At 36.0% G+C, this 16,453-nt stretch overlaps 1 protein-coding gene across 1 annotated transcript; it reads left to right on the top strand.

Annotated features, from left to right (window-relative positions):
• The first annotated feature begins 2,064 nt into the window (after positions 1–2,064).
• LOC123653572 (probable argininosuccinate lyase) lies at positions 2,065–11,548 on the top strand. The gene is made up of 8 exons (XM_045589565.1): positions 2,065–2,073; positions 2,146–2,340; positions 3,379–3,603; positions 3,679–3,779; positions 7,903–8,096; positions 8,693–9,036; positions 10,244–10,431; positions 11,215–11,548. The coding sequence occupies exons 1-8, from the start codon at positions 2,065–2,067 to the stop codon at positions 11,381–11,383; spliced, it is 1,425 nt and encodes a 474-aa protein (XP_045445521.1). The 3' UTR covers positions 11,384–11,548.
• The last annotated feature ends 4,905 nt before the right edge of the window (positions 11,549–16,453 follow it).

The raw sequence follows: 16,453 nt of genomic DNA on the forward strand, positions 1-16,453 counted from the left end.
TTGTTGATTTTATTAATGTAATTGTAAATTGGTGTGAAGATTATTAATTTTTATTTGTAATTTTAATTGTATGTTTTTTTTAAACAATTGTATTTTATTAGAAAAGCTACACCCCGAAGTTGATCGTCGCCTAGGAGGCGAGTTTGGCATGGCATAGGCGTGGGAAAGAGCAAAGTCCACATTTTTTAAACTTTAATATTGTGTTTCTTTATTAGTATTACCTTTTTAAAATCCTTGTATTGTGCCCTTCAATTTGATACCCATATTGTAGTATTCGAGAAAAAAATTTTTTTTCATTAACTACAATGGCTTCGCGCAGCCGCCTTGTTTGATTTTTTTTTTAATATCACCTATCTAAGAACACTTGGGCAGCTAAGACGAACCTAACGATACCTCAATTAGTAAAGAATATTACATACAAATATACATACATACAAGATACGCGCGAAAAACATAACCCTTCCTTGGCAGTCGGGTAATAATGTCACGTCAGGTATAAAAGGGTGAAACCATTCAAGTCACACAGCACTTTTTCGCGGGCCACAGAATCATTAGGAGAATTAAACCGAATATATAGGATACTAGTTGACCCCGCAAACATTGTTTTGCCATACATGTTATTTATTTATTTAGATATAATAATATTGTAAACATTACAAATCTTGTCATCTAATGCGTTTACAAAATTTCAGTTATATATCGAATCTTTGGTCTCAATATACCGCTTTACCGCTTTGCGAAACACAGCAGGTGTTGAAAAAAATATGTCTAAAGTTGGATCCCACGCCAGCACACCATTAAGCAGAGTCAATCTCGAACTATGTCTCATCATTGCAAACAGAGTATGCCGCCCAACGTGGTTATACTTTGGCACGCTCAGAGGTATCAAACTTAACACAGAAGGGTTAGAAATTTTGCCAGTAATTAGATTATAAAAACACATAGTTAAAAAAACATCTCTTCTTACTTCAAGAGAATCATATCCTAGCATCCCCTGCAAAAATAAAGAGGGGCAAGGATAGCCTACAAAATATCCATATTTCTTGAAGTAAAGCCATCTTAAAAATTTCTTTTGGAGTTTTTCCAACATGTGTGTGCATTTAGCCTCATGTGGACTCCAGACAACTGCTCTACTTTCTAGAACGCTTTTTACGAAGCTATTGTATAATATTTTCATAACCGAAGCACTATCCCCCCACTTTATAACTTAGGGGTATGAAAAATAGATGTTGGCCGATTGAAATGAAATGAAAAGAAACATCAAGTATGCAGCGTGAAAGTAAGAATGTCCGATCACCATATCAGATAAAAACCGACTTCAATTACATCCACAAGTAATACACCATGAGTAGACGAAAAAAATTAACAAATGCACTAGTCGTCACTACGATTTTCGAGGGTTTCTCTCGATTTCTCTAGAATTCCATCATCAGATCCTGTTTTCCTTATCATAGTACCACCGTCGGGATACCTCCTTTCCAACAAAAAAAGAATGATCAAAATCGGTTCAGAAACGACGAAGTTATCCTTGAACATACATACTCGTACATAATCTATACAAATAAATAAAATTAAAGTGTTTGTAATATTAAAGTAACCGCTTTTTATTTTAATATAAAAGTAACCGCATATGGATACTCGGTACATATACCAAAATAACATTTTTTACAATTTTTGTCTGTCTGTTTATTCCGGCTAATCTCTGAAACGGCTGGACCGATTTTAACGGGACTTTCACAGGCAGATAGATAGCTGATGTAATAAGAAGTAACTTAGGCTACTTTTATTTTATAATTTTTTTTTTTTTTATAACTGCACGCTGAACAATAACTTTTTTTGTTAAATTCCACTCGGAGGAAGTCGCGGGCACCGCTAGTATTATCATAATATCTTCGACCTTAGTTAACCTAGAGATATGATAACTACAGTATTCATTTATGAAATTATAGGAACATAATACACTATCTTATTTATGTTTGTGCTAGAAGTGACGGAGCTTGTGGAAATTGTGTTGCGACTGATGAATTTATCATATCTTATAATTCGTAAAATCTATTCAAAATAATGTCCGATGTAAGTGCTCACGATTTTAAATTTAATATTTTAGCAGATAAGCAATAGCTTAAAATACTTCTGTTTTACTAGCGATATCAACTATGGGGAGGATGTTTTGAGGAAGAGCCCTCTGCGGTGTTACGTCGTTTAAATGATTCTCTGCCAATAGATTCACGACTCTACCGCGAAGATATCCGAGGTAGTAAAGCATGGGCTACGGAGCTACATCTAATTGGACATCTATCTACACAAGACAACGAAGCTATTCAACGAGGACTAGACGAAGTAGGTTATATATTTATTGTCCAAGATCCCAGGCCGTCCAGGCCTTACTTATTTTTTGACGGACAAAGTAATGTGCTAGTAATCTAACACAGTGGTATTAGTTTATACAGAATTCTTTAAACGGGATGTCGTACTAAATATATATTTATGCATGCATCCCAGACCTCTTAGAGTCTTAGATTAGTAAGTGACTGTTCCGCTGACTTAGCATTGCTACCGGGCAGTTCATAGAATTAAGTATGGAGACAAAAACATAGATATTAATTAATTATATCTATATGTCGGCTTAACGTGCTCTCCGAGTCACGGCGGGAAGACCCACAAGGACTGCACGAACATCTAGACCACGGCAAACATCTGTACGGCCAATACAAATGTTTGTCATGTGCAGGATCGACCCCGCAATCGCCAGCACAACAGCCACAATCCAGTACTGTGACCGTTGTGCCAACGCGTAGGCGAAAAAAAATTATGTGGGGTAAAAAATCATAACTCCAACTAAAACATTTTATAATTTATAAAAAATCGCAGAACATACATCGGGTGATTCGGATACCCCACAACATGCCGGACCTAAATTTGTTTTTGTGACATCAATTGATCTCCCGGTATTATGTATTATCTTGCATATGTAGGTACTGGATCATTTTCATTACACACATGAGGGTGGGTCGGGAAAAAGTTTCTTCGTAGGTATTTTATTTAGAAATGCAAGGTTGACTTCTTACTTAGAAGCTTATTTACTGTTAAATAAGTACGTACATATATATTTATTTCTATAAATTTATATTTTTATTGATTTATATAATTTAATATTCTCGAAATAATAATAAAAAAGGATCAAAACATTGGTGGTTTAAGCTTTTACGACGTAATATTTATTAGAGGGTCACTGAAAGTGTAACCTATCATGACAAAGGGAGGAAGGGGCCAAAATGGTTATATTTTGCTTGAGATATTTTATGGACGGCCTTTTAGATAAAAACACGTTACGCTTGATTTATAATTTTTTTATGCATTTTTTATTTCTGTACAAAGGTTGAGAAACAGATCGAAAGGGAAATCTCTAGCAAGGGACGCCTATACGATTCTGAAGAGGACATACACTCTGTTGTTGAAAGACGTTTAAAAGAACACGCTGGTGAAGCTGCCCTGCGTTTGCACACTGCGCGGAGTCGTAACGACCAATCAGCTACTGAGACTAAGCTGTGGATGTTAACCTCATTTGAAAGGGTTAAAAATCAAATTATACGTCTTATATCAGTAAAGTATTTGAATTTTTGAATCATCATTTATGACACTTGGCTTCTTGATATTTTATGTTTAATGCTTTTTAAGGTTATGTTAAAACGAGCAGAGCAAGAAATAGATATCATATTTCCTGGATATACCCACCTCCAACGGGCTCAACCTATTCGATGGAGTCATTATTTGATGAGGTAGACCATACCTACTTAACGGTATAATTTATTGCTTTATTATATATTATCTTATTGCTTTTAAATATTACTTAAACGCCTGCCTTTTCTCTATGACAGATTGACGCTCATAGAGCAAAGACAAGGTACCTAATACCATGTTATAAAAATTGTCCCTAAATGAAAACAGTTAAGGCGAAGGCCATATTTTCTTGTTGAGAAATAATTTAGCAAATATGATGTGATTTTAGAAAGAATATGCAGTCCTCTACAATTCCTACCATGTGGAAAAATATTCAATTATCCTATGCTTATTCCGATTTTCAACTAGTTTCTATTCTTCCAATTTTGTCAAAAGTCTTTGAATCTTTTATTTATCAACAAATGACTCCTTTCCTTTCTAGACACAACCTTCTTAATCCTTTTTAGTCTGGTTCCTGCCATGGTCATGGTACAGCTTTAGTAGAAATACGCGGATGACTAGCTGGCGTGGATAATCAACTTATCGTAATATAATTTGTGTTAGAATAAAACTCAGTTCTGCTCAATTTCATCGTTCGTTATTTCAACCGTCAATATACGGGGTCTTACAAAACTACCCGTAAAGCCGAAAGGAGGTTAAATGGGGCCTTATAACGAGTCCATTCACAATATTTAAGAACCGTAGTGACGCTGTATAACATACTCCAAAAAAATAAATTATTATTTTCAGTGATGTGCAAACCTGTATCAGTAAAATTAAAGAATAAACATAAACAGAATGTACCGACATTTCTACCTAATTCGCGGAAAGACAAAATTTTTAAGAGACCTAATCTAACGAAACAACCCAAACGAACACCTACTTTTTCATAATAAACGTTAAATTTACAGAAACGGCTCAAATTGTGCTCCGCCTTGCTCAATACACAACTTCGCTCATCGGAATATGGTTTGTGTGGCATTTCGCACCATCGTCGGTGTTATTGATGCGAAAACTGATCTAACACGCTGTTCCATGTCAGCAACCGTTGGGCAATCGGAGAAATACAGTCTGTCCTTCACATAACCCCACAAAAAGATGTCCAAAAGTGTGAGGTCCGGAGAACGAGTAGATGGCCTAGCACCGGTCCCCCGCGGCCGATCAATCCTCGCAGAAAGCGAACGTTAAGATATTCTCGTACGATGCGAGCAAAATGTGTCCGAGTTCCATCATGCTGAAACACCAAGTTTCTTTGATTCTCAAAAAAAGTCTTGATTTGGTCCCAGTCAGCCACAGGAAAGTCGTCAATCGCTTCTTCGGTGTCCGTTTGTAAAAATCCTTCATAGTTGCTACCGTTCAGACGTGATGGCATAATAACGGGATCGATGACATGCCCGTCATAAAGGCCAGCCCACACATTCAGTCGCCACTAGTGTGGGAACCTACCCTGCCGTGAAACATGTGGATTCTCACGAGTCCAAACGTGATCGTTATGCATAATTGAAAGTCCTGACCTCGTGAATGTTGCCTCGTCCGTCCAAAGAACATAGTTTACGTAATTAGGGATTTCCTCCGACTACCACTCGCAGAAGTTCCTCCTGGATGCAAAATTGGAGGGTATTAACTCCTGTGTACAGCGATAGTGATAAGGCTGGCGATTGTCGTCACGAAGAATTTGCCAAACTGCAACATGGTTTATACCACGTCTTGTTCGGCACGCCTCGTACTTGTGGTCGGCTCTTTTTCAAAATACTCTAACACTAATTCAGTCTGCCAGGCGTCGCCTGTGTTTGGACGTCCGCTTCCAGTAGACCGATAAAAAGAGCCGGTGGAATGTAGTCGTCTTGACATGTTCAGAAAACACTGGTACGAAGGCAGCTGTCGCTGGTCAATGGGGGGTCTACCATCGATAAATCGTTGCCGCGCATACAGTTCACGAGCACAATTTAAATTGCTATCTTCATGGTCTACGTATATCATATCGTAATATTCCGAGTTAGAAAGAATCGTCATTTTGCAAAAAATGTTGAAAAAAAACTCGAAATAGTTGTAGGATATAGGTTAGAAGATTGTACTTGAGTATAATGACATCCTTGTATTGAGGTAGCAAACATTTATGAATGAAAAATAGAATTACTATTAAAGTAGACAATTAGGTAAAATGCGTACGTAGGCCTTTCTGTTAAATAAACTGGTCTCCTGACATAACAGCTTACCAGGGTTGACAAAATTTTTGGCTTTGATAATTAATTATATTTTTACAGGGTATTTTGTAACACGTTGTATGTATATAACAAACTAGCGGACCCGGCAGACGTTGTCCTGCCTGGAATACAGCTACCAAATTTGATTGTTGACATATCGATAGCAGTGCTACCTACAGAGTCCAATTGTGTTTTTTCAAACCATTTATGAACCCATAGAAATAAATGTACAAAATTTTTACTCGAATCGATTCAGCCGTTTAAGAAGAGTTCATTGACAAATACGCACAGAAGAAATCTATACATCTATACAAATAAATAAAATTGGAGTGTCTGTTTGTAATATTAAAATAACCGCTTTTTACAAAATTTATATTTTTTTAACCGGCTTGCAAAAAAGGAGGAGGTTCTCAATTCGACTGTATTTTTTTTATGTATGTTACATCAGAACTTTTGACCGGGTGGACCGATTTCGACAATTTTTTTTAATCGAAAGGTGGTGTGTGTCAATTGGTCCCATTTAAATTTATTTGAGATCTAACAATAGCTTTTCGAGTTATATCTAATAATGCGTTTTTACTTGACTATTTTTTCGTCGACCTACGTTGTATTATACCGCATAACTTTTTACTGGATGTACTAATTTTGATGATTTTTAATTTAATCAAAAGCTGACGTTTATCGTGTGGTCATATTTAAATTTCATCGAGATCTGATAACAACTTTTTGAGTAATCTTTGATAACGCGTATTTACTTCACTATATTTTCGTCTCCCGACGTTGTATTACTTGTCCATGTGATTGAAGTTTTTTCGTTTGCAAAGAAGGTTTTTTTTTCGTTTGCGAGGAAATACAATTATGTGATGAAGTCTTCTACTTTGTGTAAAATAAATATATATAATTTTTGTCTGTCTGTCTATCTGTTTGTTCTGGCTAATCTCTGAAACGGCTGGACAGATTTTGACAGGACTTACATTGGCAAATAGAAGAAGAAGAAGAAGAACTATACTTTATTGTGCATAAAAGTTAAAGTACATAGGTATCTTAAAATATAAAAACTTACAAAATAATATGCACAAAGACGGTCTTATCGCTAGGTAAACGACTTCTTCCAGACAACCTTGTGGTAGAGGAGATTTTAAAACAAAACAGAGTAGAGTCATCAAAAAGGCAAAATAAAGTGATTCCTACAATTTAATAATATAATAATAATATAATAAATAGTAAATATATAAATAAATAAATAAATACACAAATAAATATATACTTATCGCATTAATTATTAAGTAGGTAATGGTTTATCATAAATATAAAATTAAATAATTATTTACAGCACATTAACAGATAACTAAATTTACTAATAAAGTTCAGCTCTAACGATTCAGGTAAGTATCTTTAATTAGCTTCTTAAAAGTCGTAAGAGTTTTAGCCTCCCTAATACTATTTGGCAAGGCATTCCACAGAATTATTGACTGCACTGTAAAAGAACAATTTTAGAACAATTGATGAATAGGTATTTGCAGCGTAGTTACATCATTCGAGCGCAGTGCCTTGTCAGATTTACGTACTATGAATTTTTTAATAAAAACAATAAAGCAGCGACAGCATTCTAGTAGCTGGTGTAATAAGAAGTATCTTAGGCCACTTTTATTTTAAAATGTTTTTATTTTATAACACTGCGAATTTAACAATAACTATTTTGTTAAAAAACACGCGGGCGAAGTCGGGGATACAGCTTGTATATATTTATATGAAGAAATCAGGCTAAATCGCTGCTTTAGCGATAAGGCCGCCTGTATTTTTGTTTATTATTGTTATTATATTTTTGTGATGGTGTGCAAAAAAGTGTTAATAAATAAATAAATAAAATTATTTATCTATAACTTATTTATTTTGATAGCTCTATCATAGCCTCCTACATGTGGATATAGTGTCTTCACCTTTATAATTAATTTAATCGAAACAAGTACGTCAACAGCTACGTTTGGGCCTTTCGAGACGATGTCATAAGGTTAGAAGAGCAAGGGAATCGCTTGTCTTCTTGTCCCCTCGGCAGTGGAGCTATCGCTGGCTGCGCTTTGCCAATTGATCGAAGAAGATTAGCTAATTCTCTGGGATTTCAAAATGTCACTCCTAACTCTATGTTGGCGGTTGGCTCAAGAGACCACATAGGTAATTTAAAACCGATTTTTTAATATATATTGAAATTCTAATAAATTAGGTGGATATCGCATTCAGCCTGTAACATCCCACTGCTAGATATACACCTCTAACTCCATGTACGAGAAGGATTGGAGCTTAATCCACTACGTTGATCCAGTGCGGGTTGGCGGATGTGTTTCCTATCATGAGTAACCATTGCTATCAGGTATTTATGATAACAACCGGGACCGACGCCTCTAACAAACCGTCCTGGTCCAGTGATGCGAGTAGTCGCCTAAAACACCAATGGTTGGCATATTCGACTACCACTCGGGATGGATAATGAGTCTCCCCACCGTGCCTCGGAGAGCACGTTAAGCCGTCGGTCCCGGTTGTTATCATGTACACCTGATAGCGATCGTTACTCTAGTAGGGAATATATTCGCCAAGCCGCATTGGAGCAGCATGGTGGATTAAACTCTGATCCTTCTGCTACATGGAGAAAGAGGCCTATGCCCAGTAGTGGAGTATTACAAGCTGAAGCGTATGTTGATTTATTATAATTACAAAGTAGACAATAAAACAGTCATATGAATGTCAAAGATGTCATATGAATTCTATTTCAGTCGAATTTCTCAACTGGGCATCACTATGCGGAACTCATCTCAGCAGATTAGCAGAAGATTTAATAATTTACAGCTCTCAAGAATTTGGCTTTATACAGCATTCGGACCAGTTTTCTACAGGTTCCAGTTTAATGCCTCAAAAACGAAATCCTGACGGTTTAGAGCTTATACGAGGAGCGGCAGGACATTTACACGGAGACACATTCGCGTTTAATTGTATATTAAAAGGCTTACCCAGTACATACAATAAGGATTTGCAGTCGGATAAAGAAATATTATTCAGATCATACGACCGTTTGCTAGATTGCTTGAAAGTTGTTGTTGGAACAGTCGCTACTATGAAAGTAGGTACCTTATTGTTAATTTCAGTAAAATAATAAAAAAATAAAATATGTAAATGTAATTTAAAAAAACCGTCACCAGCAAACTTCAGCGTACAATATTTGACTAGCCCGTTAGCGCAATTTGTAGTAGCCCTACTTTCTGCTCTGCGGGTTGTGGGTTCGATTCCCGCCTCAGTCTGGGTGTAATATTTGTATTTATATATGTATTATTTCCAGGTATATTTATAAAAAAATATATGTAGCTATATCAGACGGCTGTTAACTATAACACAAACATTAAGTTGCATTCCCTAGGAACAGACGACTGTCTGTGAATGTTATAAGATATTTCGACACCAACAATTTATACTACGCCAATTCAACTTTTCGATAAGTTTGTTTTTTTAATGCGAACTTGATAAAATGTGTTTTTTATATGTAATAAAAGAAATGTAAAATTGCAATGAATAAATTAACTATTAAAGATACCAAATTTCAAATAAGTTTCTTAATTAATATAAAAGGTATCACGTTTTTCCCTTTTATAAGCCTTTATTGTAAAGTTCACTTTTAAGAGTTAGCTTAGTATAAATTGCTGGTGTCGATTTATTAATTTAATACTCGAAGAGCTAACAAATACTTAAAAACTTACATATATCTTCAGATTGGTTACTATAAGATTAAGTTTGATTTAACGTGAGAGTGACAAAACTAAACTATGATTCTAACAATTAGAAATATGCAGTTTTAATGATATAAATTACCATATAAGTAATATTGATGCATGACACAGATATTATGAAGATCGCAGAAAAAATAAATATGCAGCTTTGTAGGTACAATTTCACACCAGAATATTTGAAAACGCAATGTCTACATTTTATATGACGTAATAGATATAAATTAAATAACTGATTTACTAATTCAGCCTGTAACGTCCCACTGCTGGGTGTAGGCCTCTTTCTCCATGTAGGAGAAGGATCGGATATATTCCCCATTATGACTATGAGTAATGATCGCTATCGGGCGTTTATGATATCAATTGGGACCGCCAGCATAACGTGCTCTCCGAGGCACTATTGGAAGACCCACAAGGACGGTCAACCAGACGGGAAAGAAATATTTGTGCAAATACTATAATAATATAATAATAAATAATAAATCCATCTATCAACTACACCTGAGCGGTGTCTTGGTGTCAAATTAATTATTCGCATTTAACTTTCAGATCGATGCCGATAAAGCCCGCGGCTTACTCTCGGCAGGTATGCTGGCAACGGACCTTGCGCACGCGCTGGTGCGGCGCGGTGTGCCGTTCCGACGCGCGCACCACATCGTGGGCGCCGTTCTGCGCCGCGCTGCTGAACTACGTTGCGACCTGCAGCAACTGCCACACCACGAGTACCTAGCTATTTGGTATGATCACGGCATTTTACACTAATTTGATCGTCTCAATATAATGCAACCCCGTAGAAAGGAGCGTTAAAGACCATTTTTAATCTACTTCAAAAAAGGAGGAGGTTACTCAATTCGACCGTATAAATATTTTTTTTAATGTAAGTTCGGGGATAACTTCGTCGTTTATGAACCGATTTTGATAATTCTTTTTTTGTTGGAAAGGAGATATCCCAGGTGTGGTGCCATGATAACGAAACTAGGATGTGATGATGGGATCCCAGAGAAATCGAGGGGAAACCCTTGAAAACACGCATAACTTTTTACTGGGTGTACCGATTTTGACGATTTTTATTTTAATTGAAAGCTAATGTTTATCATGAGGTCACATTTAAATTTCATCGAGATCTGATTACAACTTTTTGAGTTATTTTTGATAACGCGTATTTACTTGACTATTTTTTGGTCTCCCTACGTTGTATTACTTGTCGATGTAATTGAAGTCGATTTTTTTCGTTTGCCAGCAAACACAATTATCATAAAAATCAAACGATATATATCTGGCAAGTGCTTTTTTTATAATAAACTTTTTATTAAAAATTTAATAAATGTTTTTCCTACTTAAGATTTTTGGTAATTTAGGTTCTGTTTGTTTAGTAGTATAATGGTTTTCTTTAGTATTAGTTTTTCGGCCCACCTAATCTACGATCTTTTTACTATTAGCAAACCAGTAACCACCAATATCTAAACTTCAGAGAGACTACAATGTCTAGATAGATAACAATCTATGTCTAAATTTCACAGTTCTGAGTTTGGAACAGAAGAAGAACTAAGGAAAATTTTCTCCTGGGAATCAAGTGTCGAACAATACACAAGCGAAGGAGGTACTTCAAGAAACTCTGTTTTGAGGCAAATTCGGGAACTGAAGCAGTGGTTGCAAAATTATAACGCAAGCATTTGCGATAATAAATGAGAATATTACGATCAAAACGTCTCATGGTCATTTCACTAAACTAATAAAAGTAAAGGAAATCCTTTAAAACATCTTTTTGGGCTCAAATTCGTCCAATTATTTCAAAATGCCTAAATCTTCATCAACTGTATAGATGTTATCAAAATAAATAAACTAATAATATTATATTGGTGTTTTCCTGTAAATTCACTGAACTATATTTAAATAAAATCTGTACCACTTCTGTGTCTTTTGAACCCGATAGTTATTACAAAGAATTAAAGCATACATATAAAACCATACACTAAATCGCATATTTGCTAATCACTGATAGGGCGCTTCCGCTCTCCAACTCCAATTGATTTCGCCTACAAAACTTCAAACGCGAGCTAACAACTACCATTCCTACCTCATACTACGGGCGAAGCGGAAGTTTCGAACTTTACATTTCAACAACATTGCGTGTTCATTGTCTAAGGTACGTCTAACATATTTTTAAAAAATGGTAGCGAAAATTACCTAAAGCTAAAGCTATATTGATTTCGCTATTATGCTTTTATATAATTTTTCCAATAATTATATTATTTTGGTGATAGCGATAGTACTTACTTCTTTATTATAGTACTAGTTGTGCTTGCGACTTCGTCCGACTACCAGTGAAATTCCCGTCAAAATCGGCCCAGCTGTTTCAGAGATTAGCCGGAACAAACTGACAGACAGACAAAAATTGTAAAAAGTGTTATTTTGGTATATGTAGGTACCGTGTATACATTCATATGCATTTAGTAAAAAACGGTTACTTTAATATTGCAAACAGACACTCCAATTTTATTAATTTCTATAGCCCTATGGAAAAATTTCATCAAACATGGACAAATGCAAACCAAATTCTCATACCGAGTTGTGAGAGTCTACGAGATCTCTTATGCTAAAAATAAATAAATAAAATTGGAGTGTCTGTTTGTAATATTAAAGTAACTGTTTTTAACCGACTTCAAAAAAAGAAGGAGGCTACTTAATTCGACTATCGATATTTTATGTATGTTCGGGGATAACTCCGTCGTTTATGAACCGATTTTGATAATTCTTTTTTTGTTCAAAAGGAGATATCCCTAGTTTAGTACCATGATAAGGAAACCACGATCTGATGATGGGGTCCCAGAGGAATCGAAGGAGACTCTCGATAATCTGCATAACTCTTTAGTGGGTGTACCGATTTTAATGATGTTTAATTTAATCGAAAGCCGATGTTTATCATGTGGTCACATTTAAATTTCATCGAGATCTGATTACAACTTTTGGAGTAATCTTTGATAATGCGTATTTACTTCACTATTTTTTCGTCTACCTACGTTGTATTACTTGTCGATATAATTGAAGTCGGTTTTCCTTCGTTTGCCTGCAAACAAAATTATTTACTAAATGCATATGAATGTAAACACGGTACCTACATATACCAAAATAACACTTTTTACAGGTGTTGTCTGTCTGTCAGTTTGTTCCGGCTAATAAATAAAAAATGCAAACCAAATTCACATACCGAGTTATGAGAGCATAAGAGATCTCGTAGACTCTCATAACTCGGTATGAGAATTTGGTCTGAATTAGTCCATGTTTTTTGAGATTTTTTCCATTAGGAGATTTGTTTTGTTATAAATTAAATAAATAATGTTTATAACAATCGTTACAATGTAACGATGTAATGAATGTCATCTTGATTTATTCATTATGTTAATACATTTTTAGAATGGAGTTTCTTCACGTGTTAAAGTTAGCCCCTATGTTGATAGCAATAATGTTACCTGGCATTCTTGCAAACCAACTGAACTTTGTAAGAGACGAACCTTTTTTAAATACAGTGGATCATCAAAAAGCGTCGAATTTTAAGAATAACGAGGTAAGTGAATATTTATGAAACATATAAGGTACATTTGCATTTTATTTACACACTCACAGTATACAGTACAGTTCTGTGTGGTTACTTACGGCAGTAAAGAATATAGCCACCCTCCTTCCCGTGGGTGTCGTAAGAGGCGACTAAGGGATAACACAGTTCCACTACCACCTTGGAGCTTTAAAAAGCCGACCGATGGCGGAATAACCATCCATCCTCTGGCTTTGAAATACACAGGCCGAAGACGGGTAGCAGCGTCTTCGGTCCGACAAAGCCAGACTTGCGGTTTCCAACACATGAGTTCACACCATCTTTGACGCGAACTTGTGAACCGAAGAGGCCTATGTCCAGCAGTGGACTGCGATAGGCTGAAGTGATGACTCACAGTACGTCAATGTCAAAATGCGTGAAACAGGCTCAATTTTAATTAATTATGATTAGGCCCTCTTAGAGCTCACCACCAAATGGCGAAAAATAATTTATTTGCGTAATGAATTATAAAAAATATTATTTTAATTAATTTATTATCAAAAAAAAAAATATCTGAAACAAAGGATGTTGTCTAATATTGTAATAGCATAATTTTATTTTTAAAATGTGTACGTGATAAATACATGTATAATATTTATTACGTGTGTTATATATATACTTTATTGCACTTAAGAACAGAATATACAGAAAAATTACATATATAGTTGATGGCAAAGGTGGACTTATCCCTAGAAGAGATCTCTTCCAGTCAACCAATGGTCATGAGAGAGAGTGTCATATAGCGGGGGACACAGTGCAAGAAATAACAATATTGAGAAAATAGTTGAATAACTGTAATGTATTACAAACTTATAAGTATAAATACATACACACAGACATATCATACATATATATACATACCTTACATTTATACATACATACATATACATATATATATACATACACACATACATACATACACACATAAATACATACAAATACATAACATAATAGATAGGTAATTATATACTTACATACTCACTAAGTAGATGATTGTAAATTGACTTGAGAAATAAAGTGCTCCTTTAATTTTCGTTTGAAGGAGACAAGGGAAGGACTTTTTTGGATACTTTCTGGGAGTTTGTTCCACAGTATAGAGGCGCGTACCGTAAATGAATTAAGTTTGAATTTTGTATTGCACTTTGGTACATCCAGCTTTGTTGTAATGCCAGGGCGCCTGGAACGATTAGGAGAGGGTAGGAAGTGAAAACGGGATCGAAGATAAGAAGGAGAGAGTGAGAGTGTGTCATAGATAGGTACACAATTTTCATGCCATATCTTGGTACTTTATTTAATGAGGGATAATTAATAGCGTTCTGCTTTAATATGAATTATTTTTTCATTTAACGGTAACAACAAATATTTGCGTAAGGATGCACGCGTTGTATCCGTTGTATAACAATAAAATGATAGTCATGGGATTAGTGTTAGCAGATAGCGTTCGTCGTTATCTCATCGAAAGTTCAACAGTGTAGAACAGCGCAAAAGTCTTTTATTAAAATTGAAAACAACTAATTGGATAGAATCATATTTTAATTAAATTTACCAATTTTAGGGATCTAATAATTGATACTACAAAACTCTAAGCTGATTTAAGGATTTTTCTTGTTTATACATTACACAAATAAAAAACGTACGGTCGCCTGATGGTAAGCAGACACCTGCATTACAACCGTATTGCCGAACCTTCTCTCGAGCCTCCCCAGAAGCTTTGGCTACCTTATTCGCTACAGGAACACCACAACGATAGAGTAATATTATTTGGCAATGATTTTATTTAAGCTCCTGTCAGGTTGCTCAAAATTTTGCACATTATTTTTCCTCGATCACGATAACGATTCAGCCTGTAACATCCCAATGCTCAGGCCGTTTTCCCCATGCACGTAGAAGGATCGGAGCTTATTCCACCACACTAAACCACTGCTATTAGGTGTATATGATAACAACCGGTACCGACAGCTTAACGTGCTCACCGCGGCATAGTGAAGGCTACTACACACAATGCCGGCGGCAGTACCGGTATTCCCGCCGGCCTGCCGGCTTGTCACACAAACGACCCGCCGGCATGGGCGCCGGGGTGTCCCGGCGGGTCGCGTGGGGTGCCGGCGTCAGTTCGTTCCTGGCATCCAAGTGGTAGTGATGTGCGGTCTGCTTAAAAGAAAATAAAATATCCTTTAATTGGGACGATGAAGCTGTGTTAATTAAAAAATTGTGAAGCTTTAATTGAAAAAAAATTATGAAAATGATATTTTACGGAATCCCAGAAATGCAGATTATAAGAACAGAAAGAAACGAATGGACGCACTGAAAATAATTGCAAGTGTATTTGACATTGATAAAAGCGAAGTAGAGAGAAAGTTAAAAAATTTAACTTCTCATTATTTTCGGGAAAAAAAGAATTATTAAAATAAAAATTACAACTGCGACGGCAGTCCTGATGATTTCTTTATTCAGTACAACCAACGACAAAATATGCACTTCACTAGCATTCTACACGACTGTCAGAACCGGAATGATGCTTGGCGGCTTTGCGAGGCATGTGCCGGTTTATAGGTACATGCCAGCGGTATAGCCGGATCGCTCGGATCGGACGCTCCTTTTTTTAAGTTTGGGCGTCGTCGCAAATTAGGCTCTTTTTAATCCTCAGCGTTGGCAACAAGTTAAAAGTACAAAAACCGTTAGAAAAAATATTGTTTTTTTTTTAATGTCCCAATAAGCTTCCTTTAATTTAATTTTTTTTTTTCATACAGATGACAGATGCTAGTGTATTTTCAAAGTTTCATTGGGCGACTCCTAAAAATATTTTGCGACTTTCGATCATAGATGGGGCGAGGCGACTCCTAAGAATATTTTGGGACTTTCGATCATAGATGGGGCGACTTGAATCAAAACTTTCTGGCAAGCCTGGGCGGCACTGCCGCCGGCACTGTGTGTAGTAGCCTTGAGGAAATCCCCATGGACAGACAACCAGACGCCAACACGGCCGTTACATCAGAGCAGTCATCTATTTTTCTTGATCGTTAGCTGAGAGCAGTCCTGGATTTATAAATAGGCCGTATAGGCCGCGGCCTAGGGGCGGCAGCTACCTAGGGGCGGCAGATTTCAGAGGACGGTCACTTGATTTCAGAGGATTGTTTGATTGTTTCTTTTTTACGCTCTCTTTCTTA

Source organism: Melitaea cinxia, chromosome 5 (genome assembly GCF_905220565.1).
Source record: "Melitaea cinxia chromosome 5, ilMelCinx1.1, whole genome shotgun sequence".
NCBI lineage: Eukaryota > Metazoa > Arthropoda > Insecta > Lepidoptera > Nymphalidae > Melitaea > Melitaea cinxia.

Excerpts from the sequence above, each read along its gene's own strand:
- LOC123653572 (XM_045589565.1), top strand. Across the intron at positions 3,604-3,678 it reads AAATTATACGTCTTATATCA|GTTATGTTAAAACGAGCAGA; the intron begins GTAAAGTATTTG and ends ATGCTTTTTAAG. Across the intron at positions 8,097-8,692 it reads TGGCTCAAGAGACCACATAG|TCGAATTTCTCAACTGGGCA; the intron begins GTAATTTAAAAC and ends ATTCTATTTCAG.